Source organism: Lipotes vexillifer, unplaced genomic scaffold, assembly GCF_000442215.2.
Source record: "Lipotes vexillifer unplaced genomic scaffold, Lipotes_vexillifer_v1.1 scaffold149, whole genome shotgun sequence".
Lineage (NCBI taxonomy): Eukaryota > Metazoa > Chordata > Mammalia > Artiodactyla > Lipotidae > Lipotes > Lipotes vexillifer.
This window is the reverse complement of record NW_006779962.1, coordinates 262,933-278,285: the sequence shown is the minus strand read 5'-3', so window position 1 is coordinate 278,285 and position 15,353 is coordinate 262,933. Positions and strand designations below refer to the sequence as shown.

General features: G+C 55.7%; 1 protein-coding gene across 1 annotated transcript in view; it reads left to right on the top strand.

Moving 5' to 3' along the window:
* SARDH (sarcosine dehydrogenase) overlaps positions 1-15,353 on the top strand; it is a 58,070-nt gene that overhangs the window by 18,095 nt on the left and 24,622 nt on the right. Inside the window, exons 9-14 of the mRNA XM_007453080.1 lie at positions 283-373; positions 1,876-2,017; positions 4,802-4,885; positions 6,993-7,106; positions 12,252-12,390; positions 14,023-14,136. Coding sequence (XP_007453142.1) covers positions 283-373; positions 1,876-2,017; positions 4,802-4,885; positions 6,993-7,106; positions 12,252-12,390; positions 14,023-14,136 — 684 coding nt within the window. The remainder of the gene's footprint in view (positions 1-282; positions 374-1,875; positions 2,018-4,801; positions 4,886-6,992; positions 7,107-12,251; positions 12,391-14,022; positions 14,137-15,353) is intronic.

The window sequence follows — 15,353 nt, the reverse complement described above, 5'->3', positions numbered from 1 at the left end:
GCATCCCTGCGAGTGAAGACAGCCAACTGGGCCTCTCCTTCAGTTCTCAGAGCACCCACCCCGGGTTGGGGCGCTGGGCCTGGCAGCGCTGCAGCCCTGACAGGGGTGGAGATGGCACAAGCCTGCCGGGAGGGGGTGAGGTCCCGTTAGGAGGTGTGTGGCACCCCAGGTGTGAGATCCAGGGCTTAGGGGCTGATGCTGCCCATAGAGGTGGGAGGGGCACGGAACTGAGGTGCAGGGCCCTGGGGGTGGACTGCAGACCTGCGGCTCTGCTCCTGCCAGGAATGATGCTGGGAGGTGGCTGTGGGCAGGAGCTGGCCCACTGGGTCATCCACGGGCGCCCGGAGAAGGACATGCACAGCTACGACATCAGGCAAGTGCCCGCTGGGACCCGTGGGCAGGAGGTGGCTGCCCTAGGGTGGGGTGGGGTAAATATCCAGGGCTATTTAGAAATATCCAGGGCTATTTAGAAATATCCAGGGCTATTTAGATTTCCTGAAATCCAGAGGGCTTCTTGGAAGAGGCGGCAGTAAGGGAAGAAAGGGAAGAAGCCTGCCAGCGGGGGCGGTGCTGCAGGGTGCCTGGGTTTGGCAGATCCACGGCCCCCTACAGTTTCCAGGACCTATTGTCCCAGTGTCCTGCCTGACCCGCCTGACAGCTCTGGGATCAGCAGTGGGATCATATCATCCCACTTTGCAGATGGGGAGACTGAGGCCGGGGAGCAGGAGGGACTGCACAGGCTGCCCAGGAAATGGGGCTGAATTGGTGGTCATTGTTAGGACATGTGCGGATCTGGGAGACAGGCAGCCCTGAGCGACATGTCAGCTGCATCCATCCCTCACTCACAGGGTGTCTGGAATCAGTCAGACCCTGTGCCGAGCACTTTCCTCTCTGTAACCTGGGGTGTGATGTATATGCTGTAAATGTCGCCGGCAGCCGTGAGCGTGTTTTTGTAGGTAAAACGCTCGGCATCAGGTCTGCACATGGAAACACTAAACAAAGCTGAGCTGAGCCCAGGAGGCACTGATATCAGAGTTGGGAGGCATCCTGGTTGCCCACTGACCTCTATGAGTTGGGACAGGGATGCGGGTGCCCCCAGGCAGGGTCCGGAGGGTGGCAATCGGTGGGGCTGGGGTCTGGCCCCCAGGTGGCAGTTCTGCGCCCCGAGCCCTGCAGGTGGCAGTCGAGGCAGCGGCTTGGAGGGGCCTCTGTGGGTGTTCAGCCCGCTCTGCTGTGACTGGGGAGATCCCAGCTGCCCGACAGGGCTGGAGGTGGCAGGGCTGGAGGTGGCGCTGGTTCAGCTCAGCGCACCCCAGCTCCTCTGCTCACCTCGTCCCTGCCTGGCCCGCTGGGCACCTTGTGTCCACTGGGGGAGATGTCTGGCCCCCACAGAGACAGACAGACATACCCTGAGGTCCCGCCCCCCCACTGCCGCCCCTCCATGGCGCCTGGCACAGCGTGGTCCGCTCTGGCGCCACCTTGGAGTCTGTCTGGGTCTGTGCCCACGTGCTCTCCCAAGAGAGGAATGTTCCAGAAATGATAAAGCTGCCCGGGGCCTCAGGGATGGGCCAGTCCAAGCCCCTCCCGCTACAAACAGCAAAACAGAGGCACCGTCGCAAGAGGCATCTTGTCTGAAGTCACCCCGCGTGCGAGCCAGAGTGGGCAGGGACCCAGCTCTGTCCACTCCCTGTGCCCGTCAGCTGTAGGGGGCTGCAGGTGAGGACGCTGAGCTCCCCAAGATTTGCGGGCTGCCCGAGGCCCCTCGGTGGGAGAACGGAGAGCCAGGAGCCACCCTGAGGCCTGAGCCATAGGGAGGACTCCCGTGGAGGGGACGAGGGTCCCCAAGGCAGTGACGGGCCACTCTATCCACGACAGGCGCTTCCACCACTCGCTCACAGACCACGGCCGCTGGATTCGAGAGCGCAGCCACGAGTCCTACTCCAGGAATTACTCGGTCGTCTTCCCCCACGACGAGCCCCTGGCTGGACGCAACATGAGGACAGACCCCCTGCACGAGGTGCCACGCCCACCCCCCCACAGTGCCTGCTCTGTGCCAGCTACTGACAGCCTTGCTGAGGCATGTTGCTCGTGTAATTCATACTCTGAGTGTGGCCTTTGGGTGATCTGGTCTCCAAAAACTCCCTTAGAACCAAATCAGTCATGCCTCCCTTTGACCCTCAACACGTAAGTTGTGCTCCCTTTTGGTGTGTATCTCCGTGAATTACCTCGTTCACCTGGCAGCTTCCAAGGCAGCATGCTGGCTCTTTCCATGGGGGGATATGGGACCATGGGAGCCTCCCCACCACACCACGGCTGGGGGAAGGGGCGCCCGCCCCCCCCCCCCCCCACAGCTGCAGGGCAGGCATTGTCTCCTTCGCTCCCGGGCACTTACAGAGGGAATGTGCTTGGAGCACAGTGGGGGGTCGTGAGGGCCAGGTGCAGCGGCAGGTGTGTGCGGTCGCCCATCAGGAGGGCAGGGCCAGGCAGTGGTGTGCTAAGAAGACGTGCTCCTGATTATGAGGCCTGCTTGGGATGTCTTTCCTCCCTGGCAAGCTTCTACTTATATGATGAAACCCATCGTCAGGTGCCCTTTCCTGGGGCCTGCCCCTGGGCACTTTCCCAGGCCCCTGACAACCCAGGTGCCTTCCCTGTGCTCCCATTACCCCCCCAACCCCAAGTCCATCTCCATCCCCCCTTCCTTGCCCCCACCTTGGGCTGCATGCTTCACTTACCTGTCTACGAGGACCCTGGCAACGGGGGCTGGGCCCCAGTCACTCTGAGCACAGAGCCTGACTCTGGGTAGGTGCTCAGGGAATGTTTGTTGACTGGATGGCTGGGGTGGGAGGCAGGTGGGCAGGGAGCAGTGAGCAGGTAACATTTAAGCAGAAGGAGCTCCAGAGGGAGCTGGTGCCCACGGCACCTCCCCAGGACAGAGACATCCCTGGCTCCCGGGCTGCCCTGTCCTCCAGCTTGGCCTAGAGGGCCAGCTGGGAATCTTGGGCCCCACATGGGCTCGGGTTCCCCCAGCCTGTCCCCGGGCCTGCACCGTCCCCACAGCGCAGGGCTCCCCAAGGAGTGCAGGGCTTGCTTGATGACTCTGGGGTGGAAGATGGGCTCAGACACATTGCTCACATGTGCACAGTTCTGCCCGGAGCGGGCTTGGCGGGTGCAGCAGCCCTGCCCCCGGGGAGGAATCTGCATTCACCCACACTTCACTTCCTCGTCAGCACCCTCCTGGTGACACTTCCCAGCCGTTGATGGTTGGCGTGTGTTTTGTTAAATAGAGGAGCCTGCTCTCCATTTTCCCTCCCAGGAAGGGTGATGCGTCTCTGGTGGAGGTGTCTCCACGCTCACTGGAGGGGGGTGGGTTTTGTGTCCTTGGTTGCCACCCCCTTGGACGTCCAGGGAGGATGCATCCCGGGGTCACCAGTGGGCATGTGACCTGGAGCGCCCTCCCCGTCGAGGTGGTGGCCCACGGGGAGGGGGAGACTCAGGCCGTCTTGGCCTCTGGCGCACATCGGTCCTGGCACTTGAATGCCCGGCCAGACTCAGCTTCCGAAGCCCACTCCTCCTGGGCGCTGGGCTGGGTTGGCCCCAGGCACAGGGCCCTTCCAAACCTTACAGCGGAGATTCCTTTCTCCCCCCAGGCTAAATTTATTTTCAAAGAAATCTGCCACCATATTACTTTATTGTGTCTGCTATAATTTTTTATTGTGGTAAAGTACACATAACATACAACTTGCCATTTTAACCATTCTAAAGTATACAACTCAGGGGGATTAAGTACATTCACGGAGCTGTGTAACCATCACCACTATCCAGTTCCAGAATCTTTTTGTCACTGCAAGAGGAAACCCCGTACCCATTAAGCAATAACTCCCCGTGTCGCCCCCACCCGCCCCAGCCTAGAGAAACTACTGATCCATACTTTCCGTCTCTCTGGATTTGCCTGTTCTGGTCTTTTCGCATAAATGGATTCGTACACTGTGTGGCCCGTGGCGACCGGGCTTTTCTTTTCCTTCACTTCTTTCTGAGGTTCATCTATGATGTAACAGGTGTCAGAACGTTCTTCCTTTTTAAGGCTGAATAACATCCCATCGTATGGATGGACCACACTGGTCATCCGTTCGCCAGTTGATGGGCACCTGGGCTGTCCCCACCTCTGGGTGGTTGTGCATGCATGTGTGCACAGGCTTGTTTGCGTCCCTGGTGTCATTTCTCCTGGGTGTACACTTAGCTGTGGCATCGCTGGGTCACCGGGTGTCCCAGACTGCTCGGGCTGCCGTAACAGACACCACAGACTGGGGGGCTCAAATTCATCGCTCACAGTTCTGGAGGCTGGGCGGTCAGGATCCAGGTGTCCGCTGACCGGTTCCTGGTGAGGGCGGCCGCCTTCCCGCTGTGTCTGCTCCTGGCAGAGGCACAGCCCTGGTGGCTTCTCCTCTCCTAATAAGGCTTCGGACCCCACCCTTAGGGCCTCATTTCACCCTAATTCCTTCCTCACAGGCCCCGTCTCCAAATACAGTCACACTGGGGGTTAGGGCTTCAGTGTAGGAATTAGGGGGTGCAATTTGGTCCATAAGAGAAGGTAATTCTGCAGACGGGGGATTCTTGAGGCGGGCAGTGTGGGTGCTGCGAGGGCTGCAGAGTTGGCGTCAGAGCCTGGGCTTGGGTCCTGGTTCCAAGTACCGGGACCTCTGCTCGCTGCCCGCTGGGGTGCCGGGTGGCGGATTCTCCCCTCCCTGCCCTGCTCTGCGCGTCCGGCCAGGCCTGAGCGGGCACCTTCTCCCTCCACAACCAGGAGCTCCTCGCACGAGGCTGCGTGTTCCAGGAGCGGCACGGCTGGGAGAGGCCGGGATGGTTCAGTCCCCACGGCGCGGCTCCGGTGAGCGGCCCCCCGGCACAGCCTGCGCCCGGCCCCTGCCCACCGTCCCCCCCATGTCCTCCCCACCGGCGGTGGCTGTGTGTCTGCCTGTCCTTAGTGCTGTGGGGCGGGTGAGTCACCTGGCCTTCGGAGAAGCTGAGCCCCGGCCGGTCCGCCTGAGGTCGTGGGATGTCTCCACAGGCAACCCTCACAGCCCGCGGTGCCCGGCCTTCCACGGCCCAAATGGGCCAGGGGCCAGGAGAGCTGGTGTTCCACAGCGTGGAGGCTTCACACAAGACTCCCCAGGTTTACGGGAGAAATTAGAGTATCTTCTCATAATTTTGTTCATATATTTTTGGCAACTGCAACTGTGAATGTTAGTAGGAGGATTTAGCACAAAATTATGCATTCTGTGTGTTAGCTTGTAAGTTGGTATTTCACAGCGTCCTGGCCTCTGGGTGCCCTCCTGGGGGCTGCCCAGCCCCCACCCAGTGCCTCTCAGGGACCCGGGTCCTCAGAGAAAAGAGTCAAAATCGTCCTGCTTGTGAGACCCTCGGCCTGCGGTCTCTGGAGCAGGTGATGTGATGCTTTAATACAACCAGGGGGGATATAGTATTTGATCCAGATTTGTACAAATTAAAACCCCTTTCCCGTTGCTATGTGTCACCAGTCCCCTTCCAGCGCGACCCATCTCCCATCTCCATAGCAGCTATGTGCCAAGGCAAGTTCCAGGGCATGTTAGGTGAGGTGGATGGAGGCCAGAGTTCCTGATAGCTTCTGCCTCTGCTTCTCTGGGGTCAGCAGAGAGAAGGGGCCTAGGTAGACCCCTCCTTGAGCAGGTCTCTGCAGAACCCACTGCAGCCAGCCTGGTCTGCCCTGGAAGCCCCTCTCCCCCGGAATCCGTGGGCAAGGCGATGAGACCAGAGCAGGAATCGGCGACATACCCCTGGTCCCGAAATGAGCAGGCTGTGCAGTCCCCACCCGGGAGCCATCCTGGGAGTCCAGGGTATTGGGTGACGAGACGTCCCCAAATCCCTGACCCCTGGCCAGGCTACGGCGGGCTGGGATGTTCCTGCAGGGGACTCAGGGGCCAGGGGGAGCCACCTGGCGGGCCAGGGAGATTACTTCCTACAGAGATTCCTGTAAAGGCCCCTCCCTGGATGCTAGAGGTTGAGCTGGAGTGGGGTGGGGTAGGGGGTGTGCTTGGGGGAGCAAAGAGGCCTGACTCAGTCAGAATCTCACACTCGGCTCTCACCAGTGACAAGAGACTGGGCAGGGCTGGCCGTGCTGGTACGCGGGAACTGGCGGGCTTGTTCACACCTTTCCAGGAGTGGCCGCAGAGTTAGGAGGGAGGGCTGGGGGAGGAGGAGGGGCTCCATCTGCAGGAACAGGACCAGGTGCGGGGTGTTGGGTCCTGGGCCTCCCTGAGAGCGGCTGACCGAGTGCAGGAGAAGCCAAGGCAAGTGGTGGCTGAGGGGCCAGCCTCTGGGGCCCACCACCTGGGCTCATGCCAGGCACTCAGGACTCTCCTGTGACCTGAGGCAAGTTTCAGTCTCTTGGCGCCTCGGTTTCCTCATCTGGAGAGAGGATCTCCCTTCCCGGAAGCGCGAGGCCCTTTGCGCAGGGCTTGGCCCCGAGCAGGACCTGGTCCCTGATCACCGCGGCCACCCCAGCCCCGACTCCCCCTCCCTCTCCTTCCGTAAGCTGATCCCTGGGCCTTATCCCAGCGCCTTGGCGTTGACTCGGAAGCCCTGGCTTGGCCCCAGAGGTCCCAGTCAACCCGCCTCTGTTTCCCGTTCAGCCCCGTCCCTCGCCGCCCCTCCCTACCCGAGCACACCCCATTCCTTCTCCACGCTCCGGGGCCCCAGCGCTCCCACCGCCATGGAGATTATGGTGTCACCTGTGCAACGTGGAGGGCATGCCTGAGCCCTGCCTCTACCCCGGCCTCGTCCACAGCACGTTGCCCCTCGAGAGCGGGGCTCGGAGAGGACAGGACCAGCTCTGCCCTGTGGACCTTTGTTTCCGCAGGACCCGGCTCAGGGCTGGCCAGGCCGCGGGCACCGGGCCACGCTGTGCATGGAGGGGGGAGGAGGGGGCGGGACCGGTGACGACCCCTCTTCTGCCCCAGGTGCTCCCTTACGACTACTACGGGGCCTACAGGCAGCGGGCGCACGAGGACTACGCCTACGGCAGGCTGCTGGGCCACGAGTACACCTTCGACTTCCCGCCCCACCACGACGTGGTAGGACGCCCCATCCCTGATGGGATAGAAAGGCGGGCGTCCCCGTGGGCTGGCCCACTCTGCCGGCTATCCCCACCCCCGTTTTTGGCCGACTCAGTTTCGTGGAGGAATCGGTGATGTTCTCCTTTGCCCTCCCCGCCCCCCGTCTGTACCAAGACTCTGCCAGCGGTGAGGCCTGCTCAAGGAGCGGGGCTGGAGCCAGGCCGGCCTGGGTCTGGCTGTGTGGCCTCGGGCCAGGGCTTCACCTCTCTGAGCCTCTTGGAGCTGCTCCGATTCTCAGGTCGCTCCTGGCGGCTCCTGGCCCCTTCCTTCCGTTCCCGACTCCTCATTTCTGTTGGGGTTGAGGTGAGTCCCTCTGAGTCTGCATCACACAGGGAAGTTCTCACAGGCAGCTTCTGCAGAAAGGACTATGCCAGCTTCCCCTCTGAGCCGCCCAGCTGTTTTGTTGCCCAGCAGAACGTGCTGTGTCCCCGCGCACGTGGCTGACTGGGGAGGGAGCGAAATCCCTTGGGTATCTGTTTGTGGGGGGGCCAAGGCCTCATGCTGTTGCTGCCTGGAAACTCTTAATACGTTTTGAACAGGCCCACATTCCTATCGTGACTCATTCTGCACCCGGTCCTGAAGGGGAGGAGGCACACCTTCCTCCAAAATTTGCTCTAGTAAAGGCATTGGAGGAGGGGGCTTCTGAAATGGAAGGGGAGGCATGTGCGTCTGAAAGCCCAGGAGTCCCTGGGGGCTGCCTCTCCGGGGAGCAAACGGGGACCCGTCTGGCACCTCCGCACCGCGGCTTCCAAGGCCTGCGGGATGTTCAGGCCCTTGAGGATGTGGGCGCTGGGATGGGATGCCAACTTGGCTTCGTGGCTGCATCCCACCCGTGCAAAGGCACCTCGACAGTCCCAAAGCATGAAACATGCACTTGTCAGCCCAGGAAGCCGTTTGGGGGTTTGATCTGCAGGCCCAGCAGTGTAAGCGAAGGTACCACATGGCTGATGGGTGAAGGGAGCTCCATAAAGAGTAGTGGCGTCTGGAGAGGGGTGAACAGCAGCCTCTGGGGCTCAGGAGCTGCGAAGACCCCATGGGGTGCCGTGTAACAACCAGCTGTCCCGGGGGGAAGCCTGATCCCCAGCGCTGGCCAGTTTCCCCTGTATAAACACCCTCACCGTCCGCTCCCTCCCACCCACCCACCCACGCAGCATCACTGAACGCAGAGCGGGGAGAGATGTGCACAGTGGCTTCTCGGGGGCGGGGCGCTACTAGACAGACGCAGGTGATGAATAGCTCATCGTTTCCACCTGTGTAAACTTGAGTGGACCACATACTGCCCCTGGGCCTCAGAGGGCACCCGGGTGTGAGGCTGCTAATCACAGTTGATCCCGGACAGTGGTGTCTGTACCACACGGGGTGGGAGGAGATGGTGTGGGCCCCTCACACACCGTAAATGCTCCCTGAGTGGCGGCTTTGCTGTCATAATTTTTTTTTTTTTTCCAGTAAAAGCAATGGGATTGGCACATCTGCTCAGCGATGCGATGAGGGGTTTAGGGCAAAGATGGAGTGACATTGCGAGGGAAGACCAAGCAGAAAAAACAGATGGACAGCAGAAAACCTTGAGACTGGAGCCAAGCGTTTGCGTACTGTATGGAGGGAAATAATGAGAGATGTTGCCTTGTTTTTTTGTTTGTTTTTTTGTTTTAAAAAAAACAGCTTTATTGAGATATATTCACATACCATACCACCCAACCACTTAAAGTGTACAATGCTTTTAGTATATTCAGAGGGTTCTGCAACCATCACTGCAATCTAATTTTAGAACCTTTTTATCTCCCCCCACAAGGAAACCCTATACCCATTAACCCATTTTCTCACGGCATCCCCACCTTCCGGCAGCCACTAATCTACTGGCTGTCTGTGTAGCTTTACCTCATCTGGACGTTTCACGTAATGGACTCGTACAATGGTGGTCTTTTGTGACTGGCTTCTTTCACTTAGCACAATGTTTTCAAGGACCATCCATGTTTTAGGAAGTCATTAGTATTTCATTACTTCTTATCCTGAACAATATTCCATTACATGGATACACTCCTTTTTAATTTATCCATTCATCTGTCGATGGACATTTGCGTTGTTCGACTTTTGGGCTATTATGAATAATGCTGCTCTGAAAATGTGTGTGCAAGTTTTTAGACAGATGTTTTCACTTCTCACGGGTAAATATCTAGGAGTGGGATTGCCGGGCCATGTGGTAGCTCCACATTTCACGTTTGGAAGATCTGTGAAGGCTTTTCCAAAGTGGCTGCACCATTTCACACCTCCGCCCGCGGCGGACGAGGTTCTCGTTTCTCCATCCTCGTGAGCACGTGTAGCTCTCTTTTTGACTCTAGCCATCCGGGTGGGTGTGAAGTGGCATCTCAAAGATCTGAGTTGCATTTCCCTAATGACTACTGGCGCTGAACATCTTTTCATGTGCATATTTAGCCATTTGTATATCTTCTTTGGAGAAATGCCTATCCAGATATTTTGCTCACTTTTAAATTGAGCTATTTGTCTTTTTATTGAGTTATAAGAATTCTCCGTACATTCTGGCTACAAGTCCCTTATCAGATTTATGATTTGTAAACATTTTCTCCCCTTCTGTGGGTTGTCTTTTCACTTTTTTAACAATATCATTGGCAGCACGAAAGTTCTTAATTTTGGTGAAACACAGCTTATGTAGTTTTTCTTTCGTCCCTTTTGCGTTTTTAGTGTCATATTTAAGAAGGCATTTCCTAACCCAGGTCACAACGAGTTACTCTTCTGTTTTCTTCCCAGAATGCTATAGTTTTAGGTCTTGTGGTCTGTGGTTCATTCTGATGAAGCTTTGTGTGTGGCGTGAGGAAGGGGTCCAACTTCGTGCTTTTGCAGGCGGCTATTCAGGTGTTCCGGCACCACTTGGTGAAGATTATCCTTTTCCCGATCGAATTGCCTTGGCATCCTTGTGAAAAATCAACTGACCATAAACGTCAGGGTTTATTTCTGGACTCTCAATTCTATTCCATTGATCTGTATTTCTGTCCTTATGCTATACCATGCTGTCTTGAGTACATTAACTTTGTAGTAAGTTTTGAAATCAGGAAGTGTGAATCCTCTAGCTTTGTTCTTCTTTTTCAAGATTGTTTTGAATATTCTGGGTACCTTGCATTTCTGTATGAATGTTAGAATCAGTTTGTCAACTTCCGCCAAGAAGCCAGCCGAGATTTCGGTAGACTCTGTCTAATCGGTAGATTGATTTGGGAGGTACAGTCATCTTAGCAATAGTGAGTCTTCATTTCGTAAATGTGAGAGGTCTTTCCATTTATTTAGGTCTTTAATTTCTTTCAAAGATATTTTCTAGTTTTTAAGTACAAGTTTGCGCTTCTTTTGTTAAATTTATGTGTAAGCATTTAAAAATTCTTTTTGATGATGTAAATAGAATTCTTAATTTCATCGATTGCTCATGGCTAGCGTATAGAAATACAAAAATTTTTTGTTTGTTGTATACTGACCCTATATCCTGCAACCTTCTTGAACTATTTTATTAGGTGTAATAGTTTTTCAGTGGGTTCCTTAGGATTTTCTGTATGTAAGATCACGTCATCTGCAAATAGAGATGGTTTTACTTCCCCTTTTCCAGTCTGGATGCCTTTTATTTTTTCTTGCCTAATTGCTCTGGCCGGGACCTCCGGTACAATGTTGGGTAGAAATAGCAGAGTGGACAGCCGTGTCTTGTTCCTGATCTTAGTGTGCGACATTTAGTCTCTCACCATTAAGTATGTCAGCTGTGGGATTTTGTTCATGCCCTTTATCAGGTTGAGGAATTTCCCTTTTAGCCCTAGTTTACTTGGAGTTTTCATCATGAGCAAGTATTGGATTTTGTCAAATACTTTTTCTGCATCTGTTGAGATGATCATTTGCTTTCTGTTCTTTATCCCGTGAGTATGGTACATTACGTCGATCGATTTGGGGGTGGTAAACCAGCCTCCCATTCCTGGGATAATCCCACTTGATCGTGGTGTGTAATCCTTTTTATAGGTTGTTGGATTTAGCTTGCTAGTATTCTGTTGAGGTTTTTGTATCTGTATCCATGAAGGATTTTGGTCTGTACTTTTCTCATGCGGTCTTTGGTTTTGGCATCAGGGGTAATGCCGGCCTCTTGGGAAGAGTTTGCAAAGAATTGGTATTAATTCTTTTTTGAATGTTTGGTAAAATACACTAGCGAAGCCATCTGGACCTGGGCTTTTCTTTGTGGGGAGTTTTAAATGACTAAGTCTCTTTTTTATTATAGACGGATTCAGACTGTTTCCCCTTCGGTCGGCTTCAGTAATTTGTGTCTTTCTAGGAATTTCCATTTCATGTCTAATTTGTTGGTGGACAGCTGTTCGTAGTATTCTTTATAATCCTTTGCTACAAATTGGTTAGTGATACCCTCATTCCTGATTTCAGTACCTCGAGTCTTCGCTGTCTTTTCTTGGTCAGTCTAGCTAGTGATTTGCCAATTTTGTTGATCTTTTCAAAGAAACAATTTTCAATTTTGCTGATTTTCTCTATTTTTCAAGATTTCATTTATTTACTTTCTAATCTCTAGTATGTCTTTCCTTCTGCCTGCTTTGGGTTTAATTGCTCTCCTTTTCTAGTTTCTCAAAGTGGAGAAGTTAGGTTACGGACTGGAGAGCACTTGCAGGTGTAAAACTTCCGTGAGCACAGCACTAGCTTCATCCCATCTGTCTGCATATGTTGTACTTTCGTGTTCATTCATCTCCAGGTGTTTTCTAATTCCCTTTCTCTTTGATCCGTTGGTTATCTAGGACTGCGTTGTCTGATTTCACTTATTTGGGAATTTCCCAATTTTTCTTCCACTACTGATTTCTAATTTGATTCCACTGTGGTCAAAGAACATATTTTGTATGATTTTAACCCGTTCGAATTTATTGTCTTGTTTTATGGCTCCTGGTCTACCCTGGAGAGTGTCTCCTGTGCTTGAAAAGGATGGTCACCGTGTGTTCCTAGCTGGAGCGGGGGAAGGCAGGAGGGGCTCTCGGAGCAGGAGGACAGCCAAGGGCCCAGTGCCCCAGGGTCTGGGGGAGGAGCCAGGTCCCGGAGCCCATACAGCACCCCACCTCTGGAACTTTTCAGATCAAGAAGGAGTGTCTGGCCTGCAGAGGGGCCGCTGCTGTGTTTGACATGTCCTACTTCGGGAAGTTCTACCTGGTGGGCCTGGACGCGAGGAAGGCCGCCGACTGGCTCTTCTCGGCCGATGTCAGCCGGCCCCCAGGTACGGAGCCCAGGTGGGCCACGCTTTCCCACTTCACTGCAGCCCCGGGCACTGAGACGAGGCAGTGAGCTGACCCTGTCCTCTCTGGGCGCATCTGGCTCATGGCTCCGCCCCTGGATCCCCGTGTCGAGACCCCTCTGCCCTCCTGGCCGAGCCCCGGCGCCAGGCCCCCTCCACCTGCCTGCCTCCCTCTACCCTCTGTCTCCTCCTCCATCCTCCCCCATGCTCTACCAGCGCGTGCTGGCTTTTGTCTTCATTTTGTGCCACTCTTTGGTGAGTGTGGTTACACTCGTATCATTGACATGTCCCCTTCTGCTATAAAGCCACCCTGACTGTTCCCCCGCTTTTACTTTGTTCCAGACAGGATTCCAGGCAGCAAGTCCTCAGAACAGTCTCCTGGGGCTGGGGAACCTGTCCACTTCCCCCGCTAGGAATGCTCTCCCCAAATAGGGTTTCTAAAATTAAACAAAAACACAGGGTGTTCAGTTCCATTTGAATTCTAAATAAAGAATGAATAATTTCTTAGTGTAAGTGTGTCCCGTACAGTGTTTGGGGTATTCCTCTCCTTTTTTATCTCGCATCCCTCTAGCATCTTGCCCACGCATCCACCCAACCCCAAACTCACCCAGCCCCATCGCTATTAGTTTCCTAGAGCTGCTGTAACAAAGTACCACAAACTGAGTGGCTTTAAACAACCTAAATGTGTTGTCTTACAAGCCTGGGGCTGGAAGTTCAAACTCAGGACCGTGATCCCAAGAACGTAGAATCCCTCCTTGCCCCTCCCGGCTTCTGGCCGTGGCCACCATCCGTGGCTTTCAACCACGTTGCTCCAGTCTCTCCACGTTGCTCCAGTCTCTGCCTCTGAGTCACACGGCCTTCTCCCTGTGTTTTCGTCTTCTTTTAAGGGCACCGGTCACGTTGGATTAGGGCCCCACTCTGATGACCTCTGATCACCCTAGCATGATCCCATCTGCAAAGACCCTATTTCCAAATAAGGTCCATTCACAGGGACCGGGGGTTAGGACTTCCACATACCATTCTGGAGGACACAGTTCAACCCATTACACCATTTATCCAGCCAACCCACCTGCACACCCCCTCACACGTACCTGCCACTCACCTCCCCTTAATCCTCCGCGTCCCATTCTTCGTGCCAACACCCTTCTACCCACCCACCCATCCCCTCCTTCCATCCATGCTTTCCCCCCACCCTCTCCCCACCTCCACATTCTCTCATCCATCCATCCATCAACTTCCTTTTGCATATTCATTTATTCATCAGCCATTCAAGGAGCTTCTGCTGTGCCAGGCATGGTGCTAGGAGCACCCAATGAATGAGATGTAAATCCTGCCCTTAAAGACATCCCAGCGTGGGGGTGGGGTGGGTGGGAGGGAGGGATTCGAGGCATTTCTAGAAGAAAGAAGCCTCCCTCCTGACCCTTCCTCCTCTGGGCATGGCAGTGCTGGGTGACCTGCCCGTCCCTCCCTGGGTCATTCAGTCGTGGTGGCATCACTGAGACGAGGGGCCTTTCAAGGTTGCCCCCCTAGGGTATCCGACCAAGGGTTACCCTGAGCTGAGGGGCCGCCCCGCTAAATGGCTCCCACATTCTGGGGTCTTCGTCCTGTCCGCAGGCTCCACGGTGTACACCTGCATGCTGAACCACCGCGGGGGCACCGAGAGCGACCTGACCGTCAGCCGCCTTGCTCCCAGCCCCCAGACCTCCCCGCTGGCCCCTGCCTTTGAAGGTAAGCGATGCCTCGAGGATCCAGCAGTGCCCTCAACGCAGCCCCGCTCGGTGAGGTGGCCGCCGACGCAGGACGCACTGGGAAGGGCTGCCGAGGCTGCTCTGGAATCACGCATGTGCCCGCCGCGGTCAGGGCCTGGGAGATCAGAGGTCTCGCTTCAGGCTGAATGCAGCCTTTGTTCAGGCAACGATGCTGGGCTTCCAGCGCTCAGTGATTATGCCTTTGAACCTGCCCGTCCCGCGGGGTTTCGGAGTGGCCACAGCGTGCGCGTGCTCAGCTCACCTGCCCAGAAGAGAGTGAGCCGAGGATAAGGCCACGCCTCCCTCGTGGAGAAGTTAGCTCTTTTCTGACACCGGCATCTATGCTGAATTGGCTTTCTCCGTTCCCATGTAACTCTCAGTCTCAGACTGGGGCAGGTCCTTAGAAGATATCCAGCTCTGTGCCCAAGCTGACACCCACACTGCCCTCTGCAGGCCCTCTGCTTCTGCTTGCATGCCTCTTGTGACGGGGAGCTCATTACTCGTGTTTCTTGTTTGCACAGGTCTGACTACGCTGAGCCAGATCTGCCCCCATCAGTTCACCTCCCCGACCCACCCCTTGGTTCACATGGGAGCAGTCGAATCTCTAGTGCTGCAAGCCTGTCTCTGTCAGGGAAGAATAGCAATGGCTAAGCTTCACAGAGCGTGGGAAGCATCCCCTCTCTCCAAGAAGGGGCCCCCTTGCCACCTCTGGGACACTGGATTTGCAGGGCAGAAAGGATTCAACTGTGCTGCTCTCCGTGCGGCTGCACTGTACCGTCGGGTGAAGGGTCACTGTCAGCCCGTTCAGGAAACCTGGCGGCCCCAGCTCTGGGCCTGGCTCAGTGCTGCTGGCCATTCAGTTGCATGGGACTCAGTCACGGGGGAGGGGGGCGAGGTCTGGCCTGGGCACTGGGAGAGGGAGGTGCAGGAAAAGCCCGATAGAACACTGGGTGGGATTGTGAGGGGGTGGGAAAGAGCGAGGATTATGGGAGGCCATGGGAAGCAGGCGAGCCAGGATGAGGAAGGTTTCCTGGAGGAGGTGATGTCTGGCCTGAGCCTCGAAGGATGGATAGGAGCCACCCGCTAGAAAGCTGTGGAGGAAAGAACGCGGGAGGTGCCTGTGAGGAGCTGGGCAGAGAGGGGCATTTTGACAAGGGCCGCTGGAAACTTTGTGTGGCCTTCACCCCCCCCCCCCCC